The sequence below is a fragment of the Gasterosteus aculeatus genome, chromosome Y, assembly GCF_964276395.1.
Source record: "Gasterosteus aculeatus chromosome Y, fGasAcu3.hap1.1, whole genome shotgun sequence".
Taxonomy (NCBI): domain Eukaryota; kingdom Metazoa; phylum Chordata; class Actinopteri; order Perciformes; family Gasterosteidae; genus Gasterosteus; species Gasterosteus aculeatus.
This window is the reverse complement of record NC_135709.1, coordinates 9,991,238-10,015,943: the sequence shown is the minus strand read 5'-3', so window position 1 is coordinate 10,015,943 and position 24,706 is coordinate 9,991,238. Positions and strand designations below refer to the sequence as shown.

The window sequence follows — 24,706 nt, the reverse complement described above, 5'->3', positions numbered from 1 at the left end:
TCTCCCAAACGTAATAGTTGTGATTTTCTTTCCTGCAAATGATTGTTGCATGTGTTATATATTGAGACCATCTTTTCAATTTGTGTTTGATATATTTTGTGGGGTGACCAGACCCACATAAGGGGTTTTCTAAGATTTACAGATACTGTATTCCAAAGTGAAGAGAGGACAGAAGAGGAGGTGTGAAGACAAGAAAAAAGTGTCAATATTTTTATTGAGTTATTGTTGTCTTTTTTGCGCTGCTAAAAGCTATGAATTTGTGTCATTTATACAAAAAAAATAACATTACTTAGTTGTGATGTGTCACTTGAGTGTGCTGCTATTTTATAAACATGTGTATTATAATATAATTATTTTACTGCTTAAGAGATACATTTAGAAAAAACAGAAGTAGATGGTGATAGAAGAACATGAAATGACTATTCGACTGGAAATGTTCTTTGTACAGTTTGCTTAGATAGCATGTCTCCTTTCCCTCTTCTTTTATCTATTTTGCTCTCCTTCGGTCACATTCTTCTTCAGTGGTATTTCGCATACCTCAGGATTACTGGACAAAACAAAACACAAGCAAATCTTATACCGATACCTCTGCGGTTAGTCGGCCCAGAGCGCAGGGGGAACGCGTGCGACGGGGGTGGAGGGAGAGCGCGAGGAACGACAGGTTATTCTTTTTGTGGATGATTCCCACTATTTCAGTGGAAAAACAACTTGCTCAGTGAGATGGACTTAACCTATTGGATGGCGGGCGCAGCAACATTTCCTGTATTGGGGGGTTATTTTGTGGATAGTTCAAGCATGTTCATTTCTGTTCATCTTGGTGCTAACATCTGACTTGTTGTGCACGAGATGGGGTAACAGCATTCCTACAATGGCCAAAGTACAGTTCTTGCTTTATAAAAGCACAATCACCCTGAATGTCAGTAAATATGGATTCTGTATGTAAGAAAAGATATGTTTTGGTCTGAAACATTGTTTGTGCACCATTATAACTGCCACGTGAGAACAGTTTGAGCTACACCTGTCATGTCCGACCATAAATACTCTGATATCTGGAAGTTTCAATGGTGCAGATTTCCCTTCTAGCTGCCCCGCCTCCACTATAACTCATATCATGTACCTCAAATGTCTGTTGCACAACCTCTGTTCAATAAACTTCTTCTTTAAAGGGTGTGACATCACATCAACTCACTATTTCCCACGCCTGTGCTCCTTTTAAGTGGTGCGTCTGATTGTTTCATAATCAATGGACTGATTTGTGTGGGAGTCGGCAATGAAACAGCAAGTTTAGCTGCACTTTAAGGGTTGAAAGGTACACAAAGCACTGATGACGAATGTGGAAGAATAACAACAGTTCCCCTGCATGCCAGAGAATGAGGTCGACCACTTATAAACACACCCTGCAAATGTGTACACACAAGAACATTTCAACCGCGTCCAATAAATCTGCATGCAACCAAAAGTGAAGGAAATTTACTGGTAACAAAAAGGGCTCTTCTCCTGTGAGCGCAGCAGGAAATTGAGCATTATAGATGTGAAGGGACTTCATTTATATAAAACTAAATTGTGCATAATCATTGAAGTAAAAAACAGAAAATAAAAAGGCAGACCGTTAACCTCCTGCTTTACCCTGCGTTCTCTGTGGCACATTAGAATTGGATGCACGGTTTGGGTGACATGCATTAATGTGTGTAGCAGTGATAATGAAGGAGGGTTGAAACTCTAATCTCCCAAGTATGGCTGACTGGTAAAATGTCACAAATAAAGTGTGCTGTTTGTGATCTAGAGTGGCAACATTTATTAACGTATCTGATGCTTAGACGTTACAGCCACAGACTTGTAAGTATGAGTTCAATATACTGAAATTGATTGTAAGCTAAACTAATAAGACCGCAATAGGTTTTAGATTTAAAGTTGGCCTTTTGTAAACTGTATTACTTCTATTGATCACAGGTGCAAATGCTTGGATTTATCTCAGATTTGCAGAATGGGGGTGTCTGTCAGTGATATGACTGGTGACCAGTACAGGGTGTACCCAACACTCGCTGGGACGGACTCCAGCCCCTGAACCTTGTGATTATTACAGTATTATCTTTATATGAAGGTTATTATGACATTTTCTGTCATTTTTATAGCTGCCATACAATTTCATAATAATCTTAGAATAAAGAGGCCACTGAATGGTGCTTTCAATTTTCAATAACAATGAACAACGCGGTTGGTAATGAGGCGAGTATGTCATGTGTAAGACTACTTGAGCCCATTGAAAATATTCTCTGCAAAACTCCTTGTGAGGTGACAAATAAACCCTTCTGCCTACATGCACTATCGACAGAGAAAGTGAACACCCTAATACACAGCATTTAGTTTGTGTTAACCAGACTAACCAGATCTAACCAAAAAATGCAAATAAGAACATGAAGTTGGCACTGGACAGTGGATGGCGTGATGGTCATGAATTAATGAATGGTCAAACATTTGGACTTAACCTGAAGAATCTTTCATAGTTCCCGCGGACTGAGTATCGTAAAACCACCAACTGTTTTTCAAATGAAAATAAAATGAAAAGATTGATTTGTATCCTTTTCAAGTTAAAAATGTAGCACATATTCAACCAAACGAAAAAGTGCACATTGGCACTGATACATTTTTTTCAATAAATTTAGTTTTTTTTATTCATAACAATTACGCTAATTTTTAGGCTTAAACTCAAGGAGAGCCTCTCCATATAAAGGAGATCCCATGAGAGTTGAGCAACTCACGTTTGTTCTCTTTGTCCAGCATGTGCTGAAGTCTGGGTTGCTATGTTTGTTGCTCGCCCACACGGGTGGGTGAGCAAACTATACTAAGGAGATAGGTTGTGCAATTTTAATCTACATCCTGTAGGCCATGGGGAAATTAATATAATGTTCTTTCCTATGGTAGAGGGTCAGACCTGAACCAGACCTGGTGAGCCCAGGGTCCTACCTGCTGGTGCACAGGTGCATTGGGCCTAGGAGGTAGGAAGTTGGGCTTGCAAGCACATTATGCGTTTTGTAATGAGAAGGATGATGGGTACTCGGTGATTAATGGCTGTTTTGTACATTGCAGGCTGAACTGGTGACACGCAGTGGTCAGAAGGGCAGCCACTGCTCTTTTTCTCCAACCATAGCTTTAGTTTAGATTGTGATCTAGTGCCTCTATCTTGCTCTCTCTCTTTATAGAAATAACAAACTGATATTGTGCCTTTTTTTTGATGACCGTTGCTTCCCCCTTCCCCACTTTTTATTGTGTTGTGTCTTTTAACCAGGATCAGTAATCGTATTTGAGTGTGTTGGTTTGTAGTGTTGGTTATTTTAGCCTTTCTTAACAGTGTGCAGTGTTTTTATTGTTGGAAGTGTTATTGTTGCCCCCGGTCAATCACTACTGGTATAAATTATTCGGATGTGGTTTTATAAAGTCATTGTTTGTACACGCAGAAGCCTCTGTCTGTCTATGATCTACCTTGTATGGGGTTTTTGGCCAGTAAGATAATTGAATTCAGGGTCTCTCCCCTCCAAAGAGAGTGGCGTTGTCACGTCTGGATATTATTCCCAAGTATTTTAAGTGTCCATTTGGTCACATATACACGTGCTTTATTGTACAGCATGAAGACGCTGACATTTGCGCTGAGCCTTATTCGACAGTAAGTGCGGTTGACGTTCATATTCGAGTTTTTATGATAAATGTCTTGTGTTTGTTTCCCCTAAAAATAGACTGTGAGGCTGCTTCGACCTGATCACGCAGCACACGTTACATGTGATACAGTCACCAAATTAACAGGAGCCATGTTTGATCATCTGCCCTCCTTAAAGGTCCCGTGAGCAAAACATTATGCAGAGTAAACTTGTTTACATGTATGTATGTTTTAAAAAATAATCATTTTAACTAATCTGTTTGCTCCTTTACTTTGATATTGATTAGTCTTTTATTTTCTGCAGTGGGGAAACGCAGTACAACAAAGACGGCCTGCTGCAAGATGTAGTACGACTGAATGTGTACAGTCAGTCGTTTACAGTCTTACCGTCATCCTTTCGTCTCCCTCCATACAGGCCAGGCCATAGATTTCCCTTGTCTGAGAGCGGGCTGCAGCAGGCTGAGGCAGCCGGCTGTTACCTGAAAGATGTTGAGTGCAGTAACGTGTTTTCCAGTAACATGCTGCGGGCGCAGCAGGTGCAACGCTTCAACCTTCATTTCTAAAATGAATCAAGACACTGCAGGGCGTAGTTATTTTACTGTTTGATTATTCAACTTTATTGAGTCCATATGAAAGCATCAAAAACAAATACAACAAAACTTTATACGAGAAAAGACACACTGACATTTATTCAAATGTTTCCGAAAAACAATTCCTATTACTCTGGGTCTGGATTAGTTTAGGCTATTAGTTGGCTTGTGCATATGTCAGCCCTGTGAGGCGGGGGACTTAAAATCTAATAAAAATAAGATACATTTATAAAAAAGGTACCAGCAACGCCACCTAGTTGCGGAGTCTAGGTCTCCATAAAAACAGGTTCTTGTTCACCGGAGGAAGAACAGCATGGATCACAAGACTTAAAAGCGTGGTTTAAAAGGAGGATTTTATTATTAACTAAAAACCCATAAATAACTACAATTGTATTAAAAGTCCAGCTGGAACAAAGTACTAAAAAAGATTAAGAATTCGACCAGCCACTGCGGCTGATCCGTCCTGCCCTTTCTTCTCGTTTCCGGTTCCGTTCCGTTCCTTTCCTGCGTGAGGTGTCCAGTCCGTCTCGTTCCTCTCCTCGTTTGCACCCTGCCTGCTCGTCCGCTGTCTTGCCGTCCTCTCGCTTGATTTCCCGCGGCTTCTCCTACACGTGGCTTCACCTTTCTGTGGCTTCCCCTTCCTGTGGCTTCGGCTTTCATGCCGTGCTTAGTGTCCTTTATAGCAGCTGTGTTAATTGGAGAGGGGAGGTCCTTTCATTGTGTAATGTGGTTGGCCAGGGCTCTCTGTAATTGATTAGTCCCTCCAGGTGCATGTAGTTTACTGAAAGGTGGGTTAATATGTAAAAATGTAATAAAACAAACCACGCTAAAATGTAATAAACCAATAATATACAGAAACCACAATGTCCCCCTGGTGACACATACAGCTGCACATCGTCACCATCACTTTAATCAAACCGGATGACGTGACCCAAATATCTCATTTTACGTACCACACTCTTGGCTGATTAGATTTAATAGAAATGCACTGTCACACCTCATTGGACCGAGCGTGTCAGTTTGTGACATTTGTTCCTGTGAGCAATATTAATTGTGGCAAGAACCATGAAAAAACACCCAACTGATGTATGTTAGCATGTGCTGACTAGATGACGTCAACATGTATTATCTATTCCAGACGGTTCAAACAATAATGAAACACAACCGCAGTTGTTCTGGCTTGCAATTGGTGTGTGACCCTTTGCTTAAGGAGAAAGTGAGTGGCATTTCCTCTGTGTGATTATACAGCAAAAAGTGTGTTGTTTTTTGTTTTTTTCACGAAAAACGTTTTCCTAAGATACATTTACTCATTAATAGATACGCATGAGTAATCCAGTCACGGTCTCGTTATTTCCCAGAGCTTCGGGATAGCGGAGGGGCGGCTGGTGCAGGACGTGAGGGAGATGGCCGAGGCAGCGGGCCAGTCGTTTCCGGGCTTCACCCCTCCGAAGGGGGAGACTCAGGAGCAGGTGTGGAGGTGGCGGCCTGTGGCTGTTGAAGGAGGGTTGAGTAGCTGTTTGTCTGTCATATCATCCATCATGCAGGCATTATTTATCTCCCTTTCGTTCAGCGTGTAGTTACTCCTCACACATCAGATAACACGTGTGTCCGGATACGAATCACCACCTCACTTCAGTTCATTACTTGCATTGCAAAATATATGATTCCCCACTTTGAAATACTCCTTCCAACATAGGCAACTTAAATTAAAGATAAAACAGATTGAATGTGTTGTTTCTTTGACACACACAATCCTCTGGTTTAGCAAGAAATACTAACAATTGGTCAGAAAAAAGGAAATAGCCTCCATATTTAACTGTGGCTGTGGATCCAACCTGAATCCCCTCTAAGTGGCAGGAAAACAGTCATTTTCTCAGTCAAATCCCTTCCTCTGCATGGATGCAACAGAGGTCGCAGGGTCTCTTTGCACCCACATGATCCGTATATCATTTCGTATGTGCTGGAGCACCTGTGAGGGAGGAGGACCAAAGTACGCGCCCGTTCGTCACTGCTCCTGATTAAAAAGTCACCACTTAGCTCTGTGTTGTTTGTGTCAGAGGATGCGTGGGCGCATGTGTGAGGGGGCGTCGGAAGGAGGGATGTTCTATTCCCGAAAGACCTTCATCCATTAGTTCTCGGTTTGGATGTTAACTCCGGTGCATCCCATTACGGGACTGGCACGTGGTGGCGATGATGATGATGATAATGCTGAAAGATGGAGTTGACGTAAGCAACAGGCGCCCCAATCAGTGCCGGCTCCATGAATCCCTCCCAGCTCTGACCGGTCACCGCTTGTCGGATCCGGTTAAAACTCAAAAACCAGCTTGTGTGTGTGTGTGTGTGGTTGTTTTTTTGTTATGGAAAAGTTTGTATCCATCTTGTGTTCATTACAACAACCCTTCCCCTTGTTGCCCTCACAGAAGCAGGTAGACACGTTTCACTGACATGTTGTGTTTTTAAAAAAATACATTACAAGAGAGAAGCATGACGCATTTCCTGAACGTCTGCTCCGTTCAGGTGACACAGCGGGTCAAAGAGTTCTTGGAGAAAACCTTCCAGCAGATCGGGGCCGAGCACTGGTGTGACAGAGGGGAGGAGGACGAGACCTCCTCCTCCTCCAATCCGTTGTCAACATCTCCTGCGGAGGGACGAGCAGACGAGGGGGTCAGAGGTTTCCCTGTCCACGCTCTGGTCATCACCCACGGGGCCCACATGTGCATGGCGGTGCGGTTCTTGGTGGAGGAGTTGGGCTGCTCCTTGCCGCCGGGCTCCGACAAAGAGCACGTCTTCGCTTTGAGTCCAAACACGGGTCTGAGTCGGTTTCTCCTCACCGTGAGAAGAGCGGAGGGCAGGTTCGCACTGTCAGCAATCCGCTGTGTGTTTGTCCACAGGAAGGGGGGGGCGTTCAAAAGTAGGAGCTAAATGAACTGCATTTTTTTTTTCAAGCTGAGTTAAAAGTAAGACGTGTGGAAAGTTTCCTAGCTGTTGAAAACCAGCTTATTTTTAAAAATGCGGTCTGAAAAAAGAATGATTTATTTAATTTCCAGGGTATGTGATGCTGTTTTGTGAGATTTTATTTCCACTCGTAGAGCATTTGTGTTGCAGTGCTCACGTCATCACGTCTCTGGCTGTTCATTACTGTAAGTGTGGGCAGCTTTTTGCTCTAATGAGTCCATGTTTCTATATATATTCTCCGGAAGTTCAAAAATCCTAAGTAGGAATAAGGAGCAGAACTGCAACAGTGTTGACTTTTGGGGAATCAGTGACTTTCTCATTGTTGGGAATTAACACCTGCACAGAAAAAGTGCAAGCACGTGGTTTCTGTACTTTATTCCACTCTCAGCTGTTCTGTTCTCTGTGACCCTGAAATTGAAAAAAACAAGGTACGCTGTCTCACTTGAGCACGTCAGTATATTTCCAAAACAAGAAAATGTTCTGTATTATGGTCAGGTATCTGAGGAAACTTGGGAAAAAAGATAGTTTAAATATGAATTTAAATAAAACATTAAGTCTAAATTGGTTCTCATTTGTTCAAGATCCAGAAACACATCCTCGCCTACACTGGTTCCATTGAGTGTGAATGCTCCTTCACTTGCATCATGTCTACGTTCCTTTAACATGTATTATTTCTCTATTTGCCAGTTGCATAACCAATTGGCTGTGTGCATAACAACACTGTGATTTGTGTGGCCTTTCCATTCCCTTTGCAGCAATGCGTCTGTTTGTTGCGTGAATAGGCCATGAACATTGGAAATGTTCAACTAAAGCCTAAGTGTAGTTAATTAGAATTGACCTCATAAAAAATTTGAACCTAAAAACCGACAATTGGATAAACCGAGTCCAGACATTGTGCACCAAGTAGTTAACGTTTATTGTTTCACATAAGAAGTAACACAACATGAACTGTATAAATAATAATATAGGCTAAGAAGGAAGTCTTTTTACACATTTCAATAAATAAATACCCTTTCCTCTCTGTGATTATTGGTGTCCGGCACCTGACGTGATTTGATTCTGTTCATGACTGTGTGATCTAAGGAAACGGCAGATTCTTTTCTTCAGCGTGTGCTGGTCTTTTTTTGTTTAGTTAGTAAACAGTAAAAGTGTGGAGCTTTACTGCCCCAACAAATGCGTGTATAAAAATTCACAATTACTTGCAGATTACACATTTTCACATTTGCAAAACAAACATTGCCACATCCAACCCGAGGGTTTAAAATTTAACTTGACGGAAGAGGTCAGCAGGACGCCGGCCCAAACTTTTTCAAAGACCAGATGTGAACAAACTGCTGTGACATAACGTGTTACATCACGGAGCAAGATACCACCATTCAAACAATCTGAACATGCGATGATTTAATAAAGTGACTTTTTGCTTATAAACCAAAGCTCAGTCTCTTATTCCTGTTCTGCTCGGTCTGCAATATTAGTCTTGACAGGGCTGACCGGCCCGTTGGGCTGGAGGACCCGCAGGGGGTCATCGCAGGAGGTGATGGTCTCCTTGGACACAGCGCCGGCTTGGTCCTGATCGGGCTGCCGGTGGTCTACATCCTTGTGGTCCTGGGCAGAATGCGAGGGGTGTGAATGTGACCTTAATGGATCGGAGGGGTTCACCGCATCGCTCCTCCTCCATCTCTTCACCGAGGGGCCGAGGAAGCGCTCCACCAGGGAGGAGGAGGAGAGTTTGGGGGGCTGCCGGTAAGCGACTCCCAGCTCTGACCCCAGCGGCCCAAACGGCCGCCGGCCCACGCTTATGGAGTTAAACACGTCATGGGGGTCCGCCGCGTCCAACCAAACGGGCTGGAAGAGACAATCGTCTGCGTCCGCTTGTCTCTGTTGGGAAAAGAAAAAAAAGCAAGAAAATACAAAATGTGACTTTTTTTCCCCCCCTGCAGTCATTTCTTGATTTCAGTCAAATGAAATGCAATACTCACATAGCTGTACGGATCTCCCGTTGAGTCTATACAGAGGAACCTTTTTCTGCGCAAATCAAATATTGACACTAGGTTGCTGGTAGCTGTTCTTACTGGCAGAATTACTGTAAGAAGAAGGTTTAAAGATGCAAACATCAGTTACGAACGACAAAGCAACATTGTACGTATCGCAATGTTAAGAGTTCTGACATAAACATGCAAAATATGTGTTGTTTGTCAACATCACAACATATATTTGTTCTTTTATACAGTATTCATGTACTTCCAAACTTTGATCAGGCACACATACATTTCTTGTGCATTTTGTTTTACATTTACGCAAATACACAAATATATAAAAAGCATGCAATTACCCTGTTAGTAAAAGAAATGAAGTAAGCCTAGCAATTATTGCTCAAAAGGAATTTTCTATTACTATTTGGTTTATTTTCAACCAAATGATCTGCATTGAAATGAGCTGTGTTTTTTCTTCAGGACGTGGACAAACTTACCAAAAGAGTTTCTGTAAAGGCCTTTTCTCGTTGATCCACTGGGCTCCCAATAGAAAGGACTGGTACCAGCCAACGTATCGGCACGTGCGCCCGTCTGGAAGCTCCTCCGCTGATGTTGCACCAGGCGCGTTGGCCCCCGGAGCCTCGGTGCACAATCCACCGACAGAGACGCGTGTACGGCAATCAGGACGAGTGAGAAGAAAGCCGGCTGCATGGTCGATGGCGAGGCCGCGCTCTCTTTGCTCCCAACAGCACGAACGTTCAGGTTGGCATGTGAGCAGCTACTGAAGGAGGAGAAAGTCCAACAGGCCTGTTTAGACAGAGGGTCAATGAACTGGTGGACTCATTTACCAAAATGACCCAAAGGCTACCTTTTCCTGGGATAAGAGTCTTCTGGAATGCCTGCAGGCTGCACTGGTGGAGCATCTGAACTATTTTAACTGTGTCAGAGGACTGCAAACCTTTGAAAACTTCAAAAATAAAGATTAAGCTTGAAAACTCCAAAGGAAGCAGAAGAGAGAGGACAAAGAATCAACTAAACCCGTGTGTCTGATCAAGAGGAAGAAGGTAAGAACTTTCCAAACTAATCGCATACTCATTGTTTGACTTGGCGTTTGTTTGGTTTAGTACTTTGAATATCTCGTTGGTCAGAGTAACATTACTATTAGTATGAAGTACAACTCTGATAATGACCCCAGGCCAAGAAGAGCACATTATAGCAACTATGAGTGATGCACCTCACGATGACTATTATATTCTGCTACCTTGCATAATAGTTACATGCTGCCTCTCGTTTCCTTTCACCAGTGTACATTTCCAAAAGCTTTGCTCCATTTATAGATTTTTTAAACTATTCTATTGCCCCATGGAAAATAAGGCTCTTCACTCCTGACCTTGATTGACTGATAGGCGATAGTTTTTGATATAGTAGTTTTTTTTCCAGAAGGTTGAACTTAAAAAAGAAAAACAAACCATTTGCTTATTGATGAGGGGAACAAACAGGAACGGTGGTACTGAGTATCACTTTTTTATTCAGGTTTCTTGTTCATAAATTATGTTTCCTGGAAGGAGCTGAGTGCTAATAATAGGTGAAACAGAGACGAAGGTCTGACTGAGTTATTTTTAGTTTGCCGTGTTGAGTTCATATTCAGAGAAACTACCTTAAAAGAACTGCTCTGTTTATCCCGAGTAAATCTATAAAAAAAAACATTAGTTCATGATCTGAAACTTTATTCATGTTGTTGCTGACATGTATGCGTCCTTGAACAATTAGGCCATTTTTGTACATTCAGCTGATCTGCTGAGCACTGCCTTAAATATTTTACATTATGTCAATTTATTGTTTCATTCAAATCAAGTCAGATGTTATACCAATTAAACACTTAAATGTGTCCTGGAAACTTACTTTGAAACTCCAGGAAATAGCGCAATTAAAGAAACTGCAGTCGTTTCATTTTTATACATCTGCTTAAACGTCCCTCCAAGCGTGTCCCTTCACCAGGAGAGGGTGCCGCATACCCACTCATAATATCCACTCATAATACCCACTCATATACCCACTCACATACCCACTCATATACCCACTCATAATACCCACTCATATACACTGTAACAAATTGCTGTAAATTTACAGTGCATTTCTAACGGTATCCTACGGTATGTCATAATAACTGTAACATACAGTTAAATTCCAATCCCTTGCTTGTAAATTAACGGCCAATGTCATGAATAAGCAGTTAAACCTGTCAATTTACAATAATAGCAGACTACCGTAATTCAACTGCATGTTACATATATTTTATATAAGTGGTGGAAATACACATACAAGTGCAGTGAATCACAATCCATCTACATCAGTTGTAGGTTAATGTATGGAAGCCCATGTCAGCCACTGAAAAACAGGTCCTGTAAGTCATCATAATGAGTATCTCATGAGATACGATGATGACTTTGACTTACAGGACATTACTATACATGCAGCTGTCACTTTTATCCAAAACGCCCATGGTTTGACATAATTGAATGTGGAGTAATTGGGGGTTAGGTGTCTTGCTCAGGGACACTTCGACTTGGCACAGGGAGCAGCCAGTATTCGAACCGCCGACCTGTGCACAGCACACCCTCCCTATCCCATGCGCCGCCTTCGATGTCATTTCAGTAGCCGGAATGTAAAGATTAGAAATATTTGAATTATTCAAAGTGTTCATTGCCTAAAAGTGATTTGAGTGTTAATCGTGACCGACTGTTCCTGAACGTGACATCAGACGCGTAATCTCAGTTCATCCAGAACACCTGTGCGTTTCAACATCGGAAGAGTTTCTCATTGCCGGTAACATTCTGGTATTAATAACACAAAAAAACATTAATCGTATGGTAACAAACTGTAATCAAATATATGACAACATACTGTATATTACGGTAAATAAAACCGTAAGTTACTAGTGTCGACTGCCAGTAAATTGCAGTTAATTCACAGTAAAATGGGTTCAAGTTTCCGGTAACATACAGTAATCCATTTTACGGTGTAAAAAACATTTACGATATTATACCGTAAAATAACGGTAAATTTCTGGCGTCCTTGCTGCCTGTAAAATACCGTTAATTTACGGTGACATTTTTTACAGTGTACCCACTCATAATACCCACTCATATACCCACCCATAATACCCACTCATATACCCACTCATATACCCACCCATAATACCCTCTCATATGCCCACTCATAATACCCACCCATAATACCCACTCATAATATCCACTCATGATACCCCCCTCAGTGACTTTGGCTTGATGTCTAATCAAAGCTCCTCCTGTCATCTGTGTTCAAGCCTCAAGCAAACACACAACTTTAACGCACTGAATCACAACAGCTTTAACAAAAGGTCTTTAATTATTATTAAATTATTATTAATTATTATCATCTCAGGAATACAGTTGACTGCTGTGCACAGCACATACGTACAAAAATAAGAGGAAAACCATTTGCTATATGGTATTTTAGTTACTCATTATTGTATTTTTCAGAAACAAATGATTGGAGAAGTCTGTTGTCTCACACTAATTTACAATCATTTCAATAATCGGAACTAAGGCAGAAGGTGAGGTATATGTTAAAAAAGAGGAGGGGGACTCAGAGGAAGCACTCTACCCTCAGTGCAGGAATAGAAAACTGAAACACAAAGGCTGCTGGCACACAGGGACACACACACACACACACACACTCAGTATGGAATGCCGTTTTAGTCAAAATTAAATAAATGAATAAATACATAAATACATGAAATATGCATTTTAAATCGATTTGATCTGCTAATGCTAGCATGCTACCTCGGAGCCCACCGATGTCTTCCATTATGTCAACACTCACGTCCCTTAGCCAGCCTTCTTTTGCACACGGCTCTGTTGTCTGTTCTGAATGTTAGATGTAGCCACGGCCCCTGATTTGCATATAAGAACGTGAAATTATGAAAAAAAACGGCATTATGAAATAAGTCTCTGGAAATGAAAAACGGCATTATGAAATAAAAGTCTCTGGAAATGAAGTTGGCATTATGAAATAAAAGTACCATGAAATAATTAAATGTATTTAATATTCATGTATTTATTGCTTCATTTATTTATTTCATGATGTATTTCAAATGCATATTTCATGTATTTATGTATTTATTCATTTATTTAATTTTGACTAAAACGGCATTCCATAACTCAGGAGCTCTCTCACGTGTACACGCACACACGTTTGAACCCAGATCCTTCCATGGACCTCCGGTTCCCTGTGAGCCTGAAACACATTTTAAAACCAGCTGAAGGTATGAGAAGCACAATGGCAAAATCCAGACACTGGATCCTTAATCAAAGGGCGGAACACACACGTAGTCCATTCTCCGTATGCATTAAGGAGGCGTCAGTGTTAACGGATGGTGTACCAGTGACAACCACGCTCTCAGTTTCCACTGTATCGTTCAACCTCTTTCTGCCTCTCGAAACGTATCAGGTGTCCCTTAGTAGTGAAGGGAGCCATTGTAACATTACAATTCCCACTCGAGTCATCGCTTCTTGTGCCGGTAGCGTCCTCTGAAACATACCATAATAAATCAGAAACTACATCACGTAATAATGACAATGTTATCATCGAAAACAAGTGTATCTAAGAGCTTGTTTTGATGGAAGCTGAGCAAGGGGAAACAGCATGTACCCCATGCTCAGTAAATATTATCTAAAATAAAAAATGAATATTGTAATATTTAATATTTTGACAAACTAGCAAAAATACTTCTCCAGCCAAATCCTCACTGCCACAAAATCAATTCAGAGAAAAATAAAAATAAAAATAAAAATCTGATCATAGTGAAGCAATAAATAAAATCACAATTAATGTGATGCTCAAGGGAAGAAAAAGAAAACCAACACCATTATCAAAGGTGTCAGTACTCAATAACAACAAAAGGACGGTCATTCTCCTGGATCACAGTATTTACCGCACAACTTGTTGACCTCAAGTGTCCCTTTCCTGGAAGCATTTGATTCTCTTTAAGTAGACATTTTGCTACATAACGACACGCTCAAACCACAGGCGGTGCTTTCTTTTCTTTCACACGTCCCTCCCGCCTCGTCCTCCTCCTGTGAGGAGAGTACAGCACATCAGCTCGCACAGACTCTGCCCCGTTATTCCTGACTCGAGGTAAATCTATCTGATACCATCTCTGCTGTCGCTTTGGCAGAAACAGGACATCAGGACACATGCATGTAGAGACACACACACACACACACATACACACATGCTTACAAAGACTCCAGATAGCACTCCGTCATCTCTGCCACTAGACATAAAAGCTGGAGCTTAAAGGGCACGTAAACCATTGCTCACAGACATTTTGTCAACGCGTTGCAGTGATGTTCGAAAGGGCATGAGGTGATATATGATAACTATACAACTCTAATAGCCATGCTACGTTTCTTTCATCATATGACACCAAACTGGCCTGAGTGCTGGTTCGCTACTGACAGGATATTGCCGATCAAGTGCTGAAATAGCAAAACGTTTCTCAAAATCATAAAGATGAAATCTAGCTCTCTCACGCCACATTTCCACAGTAAAAAGACTCTGCTCGGGAGAACGAGAAAAGTGCAGAATCCTTTACGTCTTTGTTATACAGTACAAGACAACCATTCACGTCTTGAACAAGACATAGCAGGCACAGAGCTCTGTGACCGACTAAAGCCGTCGAGATGGACCAGAAAACGTGCCTCGGTCAGTAACACAAAGGCCAGGAAGCACAGGTCTTCGACCTTGGTACAAAAATGGCTCAGATGAGCGGGACAAGAATCCCAGGGCCCTCAACCGACGAGGGGCACGCTAAGTGTGATGCTCAGGTATTTTACCCCACATTATTCACATCCTCGCCAAGTTAAGCAAACAACCAGTGCCACATGCCGAGTGCCATCTAAGTCATCCGCACATCATTGCTATCTTCAACTTTGCTCGCTCTTTGTCCTCCTCGCCCCCTTCGTCTCTAAAAGAGGAGCCCGAGCAGTTGTTGAATTCAAGTATGGTATGCTGCATACACAAAGCCCGGAGGAACCTTGCCTTTATAACCCTTTGGTTCGCTGCGTTTGGCAAAATTGCTTGTCTTTCTTTGTTTGCAAGAAGCCATCCTGTGACTCAGCGGCCAATCTCAAAAATGCGCTAAAAGATCTGGGACCTGTGAGCGCGATCGACATCTTCTAAATGTCCGACGGACTAAGTTACCTGAAGTATTGTTCACATATCCCAGAATCATTAACTCACAAGTAATTCAAGTTCCCTCCAAACCAAACCAGAGAATCTACACTATTTCAAATGAATGCAGTGAACCATCATTTTTACAGGTAATTGAGCACTCAACGATGTTCACTGAAACACCAACACCAGACTTTAAGCTCCAAACATCATCAAACCCGTGTGAAAGTCACACAACTCCCATCTTCACTTTTAAATATGAAGGCAAGGCTCCAGACCAGAAGCGCCAGATTCTGACAATGAAACCGAACTCAAGGAAAATATACAGGAGGGCATTTCGTTTCATACTGTCAGGTCTGGTATATTCTGTATATTCTGTTACACAGAAGCACCCTTGACCTCGGACGATGAAAAAAAAAGAAAGCCTTTCAAATTGAGGAGCTCTTAAATTGAAAAAGTCCACATTTAGACTTGAAAGTAACGCATGCCGACATATTTACTAAAAAGTCGCACATTCAATCTGGCCTGATGATCCGGTCACAACATTTGTGTGAATAAAACCTGGGATTGTGAAGCTCCCTTGGAAATAATAGGGGGCGGATGGGTACCGACTCAAATCTAGCTTCCCATATTAACAACAGGCCTCCACTGGGTGACTGTGCAGCATAGTCTTGATTCCGTAATTGGTCTAATTATGGAAAGCAAATAAAGTGGAGAAACCTCCGGCCCTCTAGGAATTGGGCTCAGGCCTCCTGGTGGTGTCTGAGGAGGCAACCACTTGTGTTTCATTCCTATTTCTGACTTGAGCTCCATGTTTCTCGCATGCAAGGGCAAGGGGTGGCGGGGGGGTGGGGACGCAAGTAGGAACTCAAGGCACCGCCACCTCATGACGAGGCATGAACAAAAAAAACACACCGCCATATTCGCAAGCGCCCTAGTTGCCCTGACAGTGACAGAGACAGTTGAACTTAGACAATGGGAAGCGCTCAAATCCTCAATGGATGACATCGAAAAGGCATTTTCAGTAAACAGGCGTTCTTCTCTGTAGAAATTTCATGCACACATTTTTTCTTTTTCTTCTTCCCCTTCTACTTCTCAGGAAACGGTGCTTTGAGGTAATAATGTATCCATTTGGTGGACTGTCATCCACTGACAGAGCAAGAGGTCCACCAATTCCGGCAAGCACCCATAGAAACTGAGGAGATGGAGGGCACCTGTCCATCCCCATCATGTCACAAAATGATCAAAATAAAAAAAGCAGCAAAGAATGGCATCTCCATCATTTGTAATACAAAGGAAGCTACCCAAATATACATATGAAGTTTCAATAAATACTATCAGATATCTTTCTTTTACAGTCCGTGTTGTCTTCTCTGTTTGTACCTACGTATACGGCATCTATGTTACCTCGGAAATAATCCACATGTGCAAATAAGTTTGTTATTGCCCGTTTTCCACTCATCATATCCGGGGTAGGAAGTGCGTTACAGTCATGGCGCTCGTGGCCTTGTTCCCTCTCTTCACGCGGCCATGCTTGCTGAGCGCTATGTAGGAGCCTCTGTGGACCAGAGACTCGTAGGCGTTGTAGTTGTTCGCGAGCAAGCTCTCCTTGAACTTGCACTCGTCATGGAAGACTGTCTGGAGAGGACAAAGAGACAGACGGAGTGTCTTTTAATGGACCGCTCAAGAAACAGGCACTTTGTAGTTTGGAGGGATGGGGGCAGACTGAAGATGAAATATGAATAAAGCTCAAAGATGAGATCCCACACATCATTGTTAGCGTTATCTTTGAGCAATCCTCCAGCAATGCTAACAGCTCTTAAATATGAGGCGTATGTAGTTTGCTCCTAAAAAAATGTATTACTTAAAACAAACACAGTGAGCCACATCCACTAATAAATGTGCTAATGTTGAACATTAAAGGAAGCTCTTTGGAAGGTTGGTATATTAACTGATTTATTTTCAATTTGACTGAAGTGCAGAATTTAAATAAATAGATTTACATTTTGAGATTTGCTGTCTGTAGGGTAAAAGGCTGCACCAGAAGAGAAGTCGAGTTCAGCTTAGCTTAAAGACTTGAAGCAGGGGGGTTGAGTCCAAAGCAGTGCTGTAGTGGTAAAATTAGAGGTGGGTAAACTCTGAATTTTGTGATCATACAGACCTTGACGCGATGCGGAGCAACGCAACACAAAGCGTTGCGACTCTGTAAGGCTGTCCTGGATATATTGCATTATGTTATCAGTAAAAGTCATATACAATCAATGACAATGAATAAATGGGTTAGTAGTTTGTAGTTTATTAAATCTAAGAAAACAGTGAAGAAAAGACACAACATAATTGCAGATTAAGAACTATCTACATATGGAGTCTCCTTTTTACAGTCCTCCACGTCAGGTCCTGCCTTGCACAGAGGAGCGTTCTGTTCTGGGGTTCATGGCTCCTCTATGCTTCTCTCTCTATTCGACCTGGTGTTTCTCCTCTCCCTGTGCTCTCTGCATCATTGCCTGTCCTATCACTGCCTGAAAAAATATGTTGAATTTAAGAGTTAACCAGTTAAGCAGCTTGTCAATTACACTGACAACATAAGTTAAAGGAACACTCATGTACTACCTATGTCATCATAAATAGCCTATACAGCATGTTTTTTTTCACATTGAGAACTGACTTGTTTTCTAATCTACGCGTCACCAGGCGTTTTTCTTGTCCTTTTACCGTGCACGACCAGCGAACACAGAGCGCGCGACTACCCCCCCCCCCCCCCCCCCCCCCCCATCGGTCAATCCGCCCGCAACGACCACTACACCCCCCCCCGTCGGACCTTCTCGACCGGTCCGCGAAATATTGTCTGACATGAAACCAATCCGTGAGGTAAGAAAGGTTGGGGACCACTAGGCTGATCCACAACGTGTACACACCTCCTGGATCCTGATTGGTGTCGCTGCTGCAGCCGCAAGGCACTGATTGGATGGTCACAGACCATAATACAGCGCAGATTATAATGACTCACGACGTTTATATGTTCAACAATAGGAAACATAGTTTTAGCTGTTTTAAAATTACACCACGTTTATTTCGGATTATTCCGACAGCCCTGGTCCAAAGGTAACAAAATACGCCTACTACCACCTCTAATGCTCCCCATACCACAGTATAACACATTATATCTGTCATCCTGCTAATGAATCCAAAAAACGGAACTCTACAGTTTTTTTCAGATTGTTCTTCAATAATTTAAAGGTTTTTTTTAACTTCCCAGTTTGCTCCCTTTTTCCACTCTTCATGCAAAGCTAAAAATAATGCTCCGCTGGCTCTAAGATCAATTGGTAGGAAAGCACATCAACTTATTTTTACAAACTATTCCTTTAAAAAGAAAAAAATATTTCTGGAATTTTCAAACAATACAATTGAGCACCGTATTTACCTTTGATATTTATTATAAAATAGACAATATGAGGATTTTAGGTACAAGAGTCCTGATCACTATTCTAAACATAGAGCCCTGCTACATAAGATATTCTCTAAACACACAAATCTGTCACTGAACAATACCACTGCTAACAGTGTATGACGTGTGCAGCAGCAGAGCAAATACTCTCCCTCGGGAATGGGGCATAATTCAATCTCTTATCGGATCATCAGCCAATTTACAAGCTGATGCTTCATCACTCGAGACCAGATAACCGACTCGCATCGGGTCTGTCAAACATGTTGACCACAGAGTGCGAGGCAGCGGCCATGTTTCAGCAGGGCTCTACTAAACGGATTCCTCCCCCTGCACCAGCCACACTCATATATTAACTGCCCGTGCTCCAGAACCAGACAAACTACATTCATTCTAATGGATTAAAATGTTCAAGTTACAATTACATTTACATTGAATCAATAAAACGCTGTTTCTTTGTTGGCGATGCAATAAATGTATATATGTTTCAATAAGGTGCATTTGTGATTACACAAAGTAAACTGCCACCAGCATTTCATATTTCCAAACACTCACCGCAATCATCAGGAGAACAAATGAGGGTTTTTGGAAAGTTTAATTCATACATAGTAGAAGGTAATTAGTGGCACACTTTCTCTTCAGCCTGTGAAATATGTTACAAGGTTTCTGTATCAGCCATTTTAAAATGTGAAGAAAAAATAACATAGAGGGCATTAACGAAAGAAATATGCTACATACTCACTGACCTAAAATATGTCAAAGCCACATCATTGTTTGCGATGAATGTGACCTTTTAGATTGCGAGTGGGGCCTGATGGGCTATCGGGATCCCAGTGGGGGACTTTAATGGTTCATGTCTTTCTAGCTAATATTGAACTTAAGTTAATGTCAGAACAGCAATACTGACTCGTACCCCTGGGTCAAAGTATAATAATAAATAATAAAATGTTTGGGACACATGGACCCAACAACGTATTCATATTTCAAGCAGGAAATGATCAAAATAGATCATTCAACAATGTGTCAAAAGAAAACTTGGTTACGTGAACATATACTATATAGAAATATATTTTTAAATTTCATGTCTTATTTTATAGCGTAAACAGACAGCAAGTGGATGCACAGACAAAGATCTGCCAGAAAGGCAGGTAGGATTTTAAACTAACAAGCAGATAAGTTGGGCTTAGTGGGAACAACGCAGAATTCTAACAAAACACTGCGGAAAGCGCGTTGTCTTGAAGAGTCTGCCGGCCTTTCAAGATGCATATTTGAGACTAATTGAGGCTCCAGCTCAAGCAGCCATTATTAAAAACTGACTTTTGGATTACATGTACAACGTTTACATGGATGAGGTTGATCAACAGATGACAAATGTACTGTTCAGTGCCGCTCATGGGCTATTTGATGTTGAGGAACTCTAACTTGGTCTTTTGAAGGTCCCTTGTGTCATTACGGTAAAAACATATGTCCTCAGGTCTTCATTGCTTGATTTTGTATTATTCCTCTCATGTTCCTATTTCTGCTGAGGGGGGCTGCGGTTTGGGTGTGATATATCAATGGGATGTTTGGATCGCATCATTTAAATCTTCCGCGGTGAATACAACAATTTCATTGCCAAATCACCACTGCTAAAATCAAGTGGAAATCTTTTTTTTTTGTGTGTCATGTTGGAGGTGGGAGGAGCAGCGGTGGTGAGTTTGGCCTGGTCCTCCCAGGATGGTGTGATGTGCACTCGCCCTGCAGAATAAACGCTTTTAAATCGATTTCCAGCTCTGCTGACAAGTTTCATTGCGTCAGGTGGGTTTCCCTCCTCCTCCTCCTCCTCCTCCTCCTCCTCCTCCTCCTCCTCTTCCTCCTGTAATGTGGTTGTGTGTGAGGACACACGACCACATTACAGGCGCGTGGACTGAACCTCGCATCGGTTAACCTCATCATTATTTACCCCTAGGGGACCGGGCCTAGCACACTTTACATGGAGCTTAATAAATTCCTAATGAAATTAAAATATGGGGATTTCGCAGCAGCTCTTCTGCTGGAAGGGCAGCATCCCCAAAACCAGACTGGCAATCAAAAAGAAGGTGGATCGAGCTGAATATCCCATAAACTAACATTGCTGGACAGTAAGAAATATAGTGCGCACCTACCGTTCCGTACAACCTTCCACGGCTGTTCATTGCGACAAACATCTCGCTCCTCACCCCACATAGGCTCACCACTCCTCTGTCCACCGTAGAAATCTCTAATAGACCTGAAGCAAGACAAAGCGTTACAGCATCAGAGTTAAAACCAAACGAAACACCAACCGATCGTGACATTGTGCTCTCGCTCTCTCTCTCTCTCTCGCTCTCTCTCTCTCTTCTCTCTCTCTCTCTCTCTCTCTCTCTCTCTCTCTCTCTCTCTCTCTCTCTCTCTCTCTCTCTCTCTCTCTCTCTCTCTCTCTCCCTCTCTGCGTCTATGGGTGTAACCTTGCAGATTGCTGCGCAGCATACGGAGCCTTTGTTCTGTATCCTTCACCCCATCTTAAATTTGCACCCAGGCGCGTGCCAATTAAGCGCATTCTCGCTGTTACGGCAGTAATTGCATCGACGTGCACTGTGCCATTAGTCTCCGGACCGCCCTCACTGGGCTGCGTAAAAATAAGTTGTGTCTAAAAGCGTCGATACATTCATGTCATGGTTGAGCTCCGGGAGGAGGGGGAAGAAATGAAGGGGCTCAGCCCTAATAGATACTTTATGACATATGATCCTGCACGTTGAAAGAGGGGGTATAGACTACCCCGCTCATCATAGATCCATGCGCACTGACTCGCCCTCTCGTTCACGTCCATTGCATTACATCGGTGGAGGTATAACTCACTGTACTGGTTTTCATTATGTACACCGTTTATCCTGCCGTCGGGGAGGACCTGAAGGTGAAACCCGATGCCCACGTTGCAGTAGAGCCTCCGCACTCTCTTGATTCCCAGCAGATAGTCACTCTCCCAGTTGAGCTCCGGTTTCTCCCCGGAGATCCTCAGTACGGAGCGCGAGAAAAGCGTCTCCCATCGTCTCTTCAGTAAAGTTGCATTTGTCCTGCTGCTGCTGCTCGGTAACGGGTACGCTGACACGACCCCCAGCAGAAAGCCCAGGAGGACCACCGCGGTCAGCATCCAGTGCGGCGTGCCGGCCTCGCAGGACATACTGACGAGGAGCCTTTGCGCAACGGCCATCCGGTTTACCTTCGGCCCACGTGGTTGATATTAATGACCCTAAAAATACCGCTCTTCTTGTTTTGCTTCCTTCGGCATGCTGGCCTAGGGGGGGGGGGGGGTCATTTCTGGAGTGCGGATCGGGGCTTTGGGCATGAAACGCATTACCCGGTGCAGAGGAGGAGAGGAGTCGGGAGAGTGCGCGGCAGAGCTGGAGGTGATGGTGATGGTGAGGTTGGTGGTGGTGATTACCATGTTTTGCAGCGCATATCTCTCCCTCTCTCTCTCTCTCTCTCTCTCTCTCTCTCTCTCTCTCTCTCTCTCTCTCTCTCTCTCTCTCTCTCTCTCTCTCTATCTCTCTCTCTCCTTCACACACACACACACGCACGCACACACACAGACACACACACACACGCACGCACACACGTACGCACGCACACACACGTACACACACTCTCTCCTCTCTCCCTTTCCACCACCCCTCCCCGCCTCCCCCGCCTGTCTTCCTCGCGGTAATAGTTCAAGATAAATCTTCTGTACCACTCACTGAAAACCCCGGTTCAGCCTCGTCAGGCGCATCCCTGCATCCCTATAGATGGAATCGTGCTGACTTCGCCGCGGGGACAATACGACGGTAGAGGGAGGTGCTGACAGCAGGGGAACATACTGGGGAGGGAGAAACACCCCACTGTCACTGTTGGGACTTGAGGCGAGGAGAAAGCTCATTGGTGGCGTTCAGTAGGGCCGTGAGACGCGACGGGGCACGCGGGCTGCTCCCAAATTGGGTCGATGGTCATATGTCTGTCAGGCCGCTTCCTTATTTAGAAGGAAGGTGTAAAAACAGGCCCGCTTGTCACCGGAGAGCAATGACAGGGCCCTTGTGATGCCACTTCTTCTGCTATGCCCCCCCCCCCCCCTCTCTGTCTCTAACTCTCTATAAATCTGTGTTTTCCTGAGAACACGATGCTGGACCAGAGAGCCAGCGGGGGCCCCACCAGGCCATGGCCGGGCTGAGATCAGGGTTCAAGACCTGCGTGTCGGGGCGACATAAGACATACATACACCCCCGCCTCCCCTGGCTCTATACGGCTTTGTAAAGTATGCATACATTAAATATATGTATTTGTAACAGTACATCACAACCCCAATGCATCTTCCATGGCGCACTGGTGAGAACCGAGGAGCACACCGGAGAGGCCCGTTATGAAATGGTGCACATTGTCAGCGTGCCATTGCCATGCAACGTGAAAGCCTGTCGTCTTTTCCATGTAACAGAGAATGGCACCAGCAGCGTGCCCATGCGTCACTGAGGACAGCGCAGTTGCGCAGCAGCGGTCTCTCGTGCACGCGTCAGTTCCCCGGGATCTCCAAAGGAGGGCACCATTTCCAAATTCAATTTTTAAGCACTCAGACCTTAGCTGTCAGTAGATCCAACTCCAAAGAGCCCGATACTTTACGCGTCAAAACACCTATACGTATATGTATCCAGTGACCTCCTCTAGGTCAGAGGTCTTCAACAGGGGGTCCTCGACCCCCAGGAGGTCCGCGGAGGTACTGCAATTTTTTGTTGATAAGATTTCTTTTTTCAACAATTTTCCCCCCACAAATTTAAATGTCTTCAGAATCAGAATTGTATTTATTGTCTTTAACACATTCTTTAACACATTAACATGAATAACATGAACAGATAGCGAACGAGCTGGACGCCCGCCTTTGGATATTGGATTTCTCGGGTTCATAGACAGGACAACACAAAGTTAGCCAGCTTGTCGCCAGGAATATCCTGAGGTGGACGTCCAGCACCTGTGCTTGTAGTACCAGCGCTAATGTTGACTTCTTCAACTTGGACCTCTTCCACACGCACGGTGTGCTCAATCAGTCTTAAATCATTTAAAACTTTGTCGTCTATGTATACATCTTGAAGAGCACTTATCCGCCCTAGTATTTCCAAAAAAACCTCAATATGTGTCAAAATTGTATCTGCAGAAAACCCATGTTGATCGATATGATCTGCTAATGCTAGCATGCTACCTCGGAGCCCACCGATGTCTTCCATTATATCAACACTCACGTCCCTTAGCCAGCCTTCTTTTGCACACGGCTCTGTTGTCTGTTCTGAATGTTAGATGTAGCCACGCCTCCTGATTTGCATATAAGAACGTGAAATGTAAAACGGCATTATGAAATAAGTCTCTGGAAATGAAAAACGGCATTATGGAGTAAAAGACTCTGGAAATAAAAAGTGGCATTATGAAATAGTAGTACCATGAAATAATTAAATGTATTTAATATTTATGTATTCATTGCCTCATTCATTTATTTATTTATTTCATGATGTATTTCAAATGCATATTTCATGTATTTACGTATTTATTCATTTATTTAATTTTGACTAAAACGGCATTCCATTTATTTAGAGTTCAAGTTGAGCTTTGTCTGTAAATAGTGAACGGCATTTGTTAAAATAACTGCTTTTGTGTCTTCAGTAATGTGTTACTTTGTCTATCGTTTTGATTATAAAGTTAATGATTTATTGTTGATATTGTTTCGTCATGCTTTGTTCTAAATTAATTGTGTCTGGTTCTTGTGAGTTTGCTCGCGTCACTGAGTTAATTGCATCTGGTCATCCATGTACCAGCAATCGGTGTATTTGTAGGTGTGGAGCTTCATGTAACATTTTTTTTCCACTTT

At 42.9% G+C, this 24,706-nt stretch overlaps 3 protein-coding genes across 4 annotated transcripts; 1 reads left to right on the top strand and 2 right to left on the bottom strand.

Moving 5' to 3' along the window:
- The first annotated feature begins 3,397 nt into the window (after positions 1-3,397).
- LOC120812526 (putative fructose-2,6-bisphosphatase TIGAR A) lies at positions 3,398-7,262 on the top strand. Its single transcript, XM_078097571.1, has 6 exons — positions 3,398-3,661; positions 3,957-3,989; positions 4,068-4,188; positions 5,381-5,458; positions 5,601-5,711; positions 6,760-7,262. Exons 1-6 carry the CDS (start codon positions 3,486-3,488, stop codon positions 7,162-7,164), a joined length of 924 nt encoding a protein of 307 aa, XP_077953697.1. The 5' UTR covers positions 3,398-3,485; the 3' UTR covers positions 7,165-7,262.
- Positions 7,263-8,094: 832 nt separating this feature from the next.
- On the bottom strand, positions 8,095-10,316 carry LOC120812525 (fibroblast growth factor 23-like). 2 transcript variants are annotated; one of them, XM_040168629.2, is made up of 4 exons: positions 10,039-10,174; positions 9,668-9,951; positions 9,177-9,280; positions 8,095-9,075 (listed from the first exon to the last, which is right to left on the bottom strand). In XM_040168629.2, exons 2-4 carry the CDS (start codon positions 9,879-9,881, stop codon positions 8,641-8,643), a joined length of 753 nt encoding a protein of 250 aa, XP_040024563.1. In that variant the 5' UTR covers positions 9,882-9,951; positions 10,039-10,174; the 3' UTR covers positions 8,095-8,640. The 2 variants fall into 2 exon arrangements, with proteins under 2 accessions (XP_040024563.1, XP_040024562.1); XM_040168628.2 differs by having other exon boundaries at positions 9,668-10,316.
- A 6,161-nt stretch (positions 10,317-16,477) lies between these two features.
- On the bottom strand, positions 16,478-22,127 carry LOC144391030 (fibroblast growth factor 4B-like). Its single transcript, XM_078097572.1, has 3 exons — positions 21,685-22,127; positions 20,973-21,076; positions 16,478-17,024 (listed from the first exon to the last, which is right to left on the bottom strand). The coding sequence occupies exons 1-3, from the start codon at positions 22,034-22,036 to the stop codon at positions 16,848-16,850; spliced, it is 633 nt and encodes a 210-aa protein (XP_077953698.1). The 5' UTR covers positions 22,037-22,127; the 3' UTR covers positions 16,478-16,847.
- Positions 22,128-24,706: the final 2,579 nt, after the last annotated feature.